The sequence below is a fragment of the Monopterus albus genome, unplaced genomic scaffold, assembly GCF_001952655.1.
Source record: "Monopterus albus unplaced genomic scaffold, M_albus_1.0 scaffold354.1, whole genome shotgun sequence".
NCBI lineage: Eukaryota > Metazoa > Chordata > Actinopteri > Synbranchiformes > Synbranchidae > Monopterus > Monopterus albus.
The window spans coordinates 242,136-245,789 of record NW_018128234.1 but is presented as its reverse complement, the minus strand read 5'-3'; the positions used below and the strand labels follow the sequence as shown (position 1 = coordinate 245,789).

The 3,654-nt window shown below is 41.8% G+C and overlaps 1 protein-coding gene across 1 annotated transcript in view; it reads right to left on the bottom strand.

Moving 5' to 3' along the window:
• The window catches only part of LOC109974925 (zinc finger protein 432-like), a 17,576-nt gene extending 14,603 nt beyond the window's left edge, over positions 1-2,973 (bottom strand). The window contains exon 1 of the mRNA XM_020625378.1: positions 2,675-2,973. Coding sequence (XP_020481034.1) covers positions 2,675-2,846 — 172 coding nt within the window. The 5' untranslated portion in view covers positions 2,847-2,973. The remainder of the gene's footprint in view (positions 1-2,674) is intronic.
• Positions 2,974-3,654: the final 681 nt, after the last annotated feature.

Genomic DNA, 3,654 nt, shown 5'->3' with positions numbered 1-3,654 from the left:
CCGAGCTGTCCACAAAGAGGGCCCGTGCGTACGTCCCTGGAGAGTCGAGGTGTTGCAAGATGTAATGCAGTGCCATGGTCACCACATCATCCACTGACCTGTTTGCCCGGTAGGCAAACTGCAGGGGGTCCAGCAGGGGGTCAACAATGTCCATCAGGTGGGCCGACAGCAGTCTTTCAAAGAACTCCTTAACTACAGATGTCAGGGCGACAGGTCTGTAGTCATTCAGTCCACTGAGGTTTTCTTGGGGACTGGGATGATGATGGAGCGTTTGAAGCAGGAGGGGACTTCACACAGCTCCAATGACCTGTTGAAGATGAATGTGAAGATGGGAGCCAGCTGATCAGCACACACTTTCAAGCAGGAGGGGGTCACACCATCTGGGCCTGGTGCCTTTCTGATCTTTTGTCTTTTGTTAGAGGTGGGGGGCTGGAGGGGAAGGTGGTGATTGTTGGTGGAGCAGCTGCTGGGTCTGAGGTGGGGAGGGCAAGGGGGGAGTGTTGATTGTCAAACCTGCAGTAGAATACATTCAGGTCGTCTGCCAGTTGACGGCCCTCCACAGCAGGGGGGGAGGGTTTTCTATAGCCAGTGATGGTTTTCAGGCTTTCAGCTTTTCAGAATAGCTCCTCTTTGCTGCTCTGATCTCCCTTGTCAGTGTGTTACTGGCCTAGCTGTACAGAGTCCTGTCCCCACACCTGTAAGCCTCCTCTTTGGCACAACGAAGATACTTGAGTCTGACTGTAAACCAGGGCTTGTTGTTGTTGTATGTGCAGAAGGTCTTTTTTGGGCACACACACACATCCTCACAAAACCTGATATAAGCTATCACAGTGTCAGTGAGCTCATCCAGGTCTGTAGCTGCAGTCTCAAATACACTCCAGTCTGTGCAGTCAAAGCAGGCCTGTAGCTCTGACTTAGCCTCCTCAATCCAGCTCTTCACTGTTTTGACCACAGGCTTCACAGCTTTAAAGTTCTGCCTGTAGGTTGGAATCAGAGACGTGCGGTGAGGTTGACAGCTGGTGAGGCACTGACTCTTTTACAATCAGATTTACAAATACAAATGAACCGTTAACAAATTGTCTGTTAACAGACAATGCGTTGTTTTATATCTCATATCAGCATTCTTCACACAAACGTGTCCCATATTTAATTTGAGGTTAAAATTTATTCCAATTGAGCTTATTTCTAACTAGAAATAATAAAAGATTATGGTCTTACCTTTACTTGTACACGACATCCATTTGTCAGCTGGTATGTATTACAAACCCTTTTACCGTTCGAATCCATATTAAAAAAAATGTTTTCAATAAAGAAGATCCTTCTGGACAAAAATGTCCAGACTGTCAAAAATGTGTTGATTGAAAGTCCAGATTTGCGAATTTTCTCAACTTGGAAATGTAATCTTCCATTTTGATAAGGCGGATTGTAAAAGAAATATAAACAAGCACGAAGAAGATTGTAGGTAGCATAAGAAAGGTAGCGCAAGAATCTGTGGGCTCACTAGCGCCCTCTGCCTTGAGGCAGGCGTACTGTTTGCCTCACTGAGTAACTTTTTTTTACTGGGTTTTATGGTTAATCTGCGAGCCTAAACACGTTACAGAACTAAATTTTATACATTATCCAGATTATGATAGGCAGAGCATATAATCAGAGTGTTTCAAAGCATTTTATTTGCGATATATAGAGGGACAGCGACACACTATTTGCATTGCATACAGTTTGTGAGGATTGCACGATTCACCGAGAGGCACAGCAAAGTGCTGCCTCATCGCGCATCTCCTCCATGTATTTGAATGGGACATATGGAAATTCTGCTATTCTTTATTGAAAAAAATCGGATTCAACATCGGATTCGAACAGCAAAAGGGGCTACAACACACACCAGTCGACAAATATTAACATTTATTATATTTTATGGTTAACTTTTTTTCTTTTCAAGATTGACAGGGGAGGCTCTGCCTCACCTGCCTCCCCTGACCACATGTCACTGGTTGGAATAAGATGGACCATACAGTGATCTGAAAGTCCGAGGGCTGCACGGGATAGAGGATTTATATGACTTTGTAAAGAGGTGTAATTTTGAAATTCTACATCAGAATATTTTTATAATTTCTGAGTCACATTCTGAAGTAATCTAGTATTATACTGACGTGAAATAGTCCTGTGAAAAAAGAAATTTTCCTTCTAATATCAATCTGACCTCAGGACTAATAAAGACTTAATTTATCTATTCCTTCCTTTACAAGAGTCGCACTGACTGAGTGAATGAAAGTGAAAACACGCTCACCGGAAGTTCGCCATTATTCAAAAAACTGTTATGTGGAGGACGCAGACAAGACTGGAGACTGGTTTGCAGCAGGAATCTCATTCAAGCTTAGTCACATTCCCCTGTTAGTTTTATTACCATCATTGAGGCTTTACAGACCTATTCTATGCAGCTTTAATCGTCCCTACGTTAATCGTGCCAGAGAAAAAAAATAAGAAATATTAGAAATTAAAGCGTTTCATCTCAAGTCAACAGTCAAATCCATATTCCTTATGTTTTATACAAAAGCTTACGAATAAGAAGCCATGTCACAGAAAAACAAAAATTTGAAATTGAATTATGCTGAGTCACCGGTGTTAGTTTGAGTCTTTGTGTTAGTTTCGTTAAATTCTTTCGTCTTTTACAGACCTATTCTGTGTAGCTTTACTTCTGGTTTCCAAACGATATCCAGCAGTCTGCGCTGACGATCGATCTCTTCCTCGTACTCGGCGATAATTTTTTCAAAGCCGCCGAATATCTCTTCAGCAACAGCAGTTAGTCGCTCGGTGACGAACTCTCTCAGACGCTGAACTGAAGACATTGTTGATTTGTTACAGACTAAACATACATCTGCGATTTAAATAAAAATAAAAAAATAAAAAGAAAAGGTAATCGTCTTCAACTAACCCCATTCATCTACAAAGCTATCGCTGCTGGCGCTGTTTACTTCCGTCGGATGTCACACTGTGAAGTTCCACTTGGAAACGTGGGTCGGACTTTGTTCCGCTTTAAACACACAAGGCATTTTTGTAGCAGCAATTCAAGCTGAAACTTTATTTTTAACTTAGCCGTGCTGCTCCTTCTTCCGTCCATATTCTCTCTTGTATGAGGCATCACCGGCTCGCCTGGTATGCAACCTGGCTTAGCCTTCGTGAAACGTATTCAGCCCGGATGCACTTTGAAGACTAGGTCAAGTCTCCATTCGTCCTACCTTGTATTTCACAATTGCTTTTGTGATATAGCCCTCTGATCAAGACTGTGTTTACATTTGTTATTGATATTAAAATATTTCACTTGTAAAACGTCAGTGATGACTGAGACAACGTATCAGAAACAATATAAATCTCTACCAAACATCAATTGTTGTGTCTTGATGACTTACACTAAACCAACATGACAGCTTCATTTGGAAGTTTAATGCTCATGAAAATCAAGGATCAAAGATTTTTATTGTCAATTCACTATATGTGCAGGACACACAGGAAAACGAAATATCGTTTCTCTCTAACCTAGTATTGAGTGCGATATCATTTAGGAACTGAAATAGAATAAAAGTAGAATAAAAATACATCTGCCTCTGTATGCACCTCCTCCCCTGCGGTCACCGCCAGGACGCTATTCACTCTGGA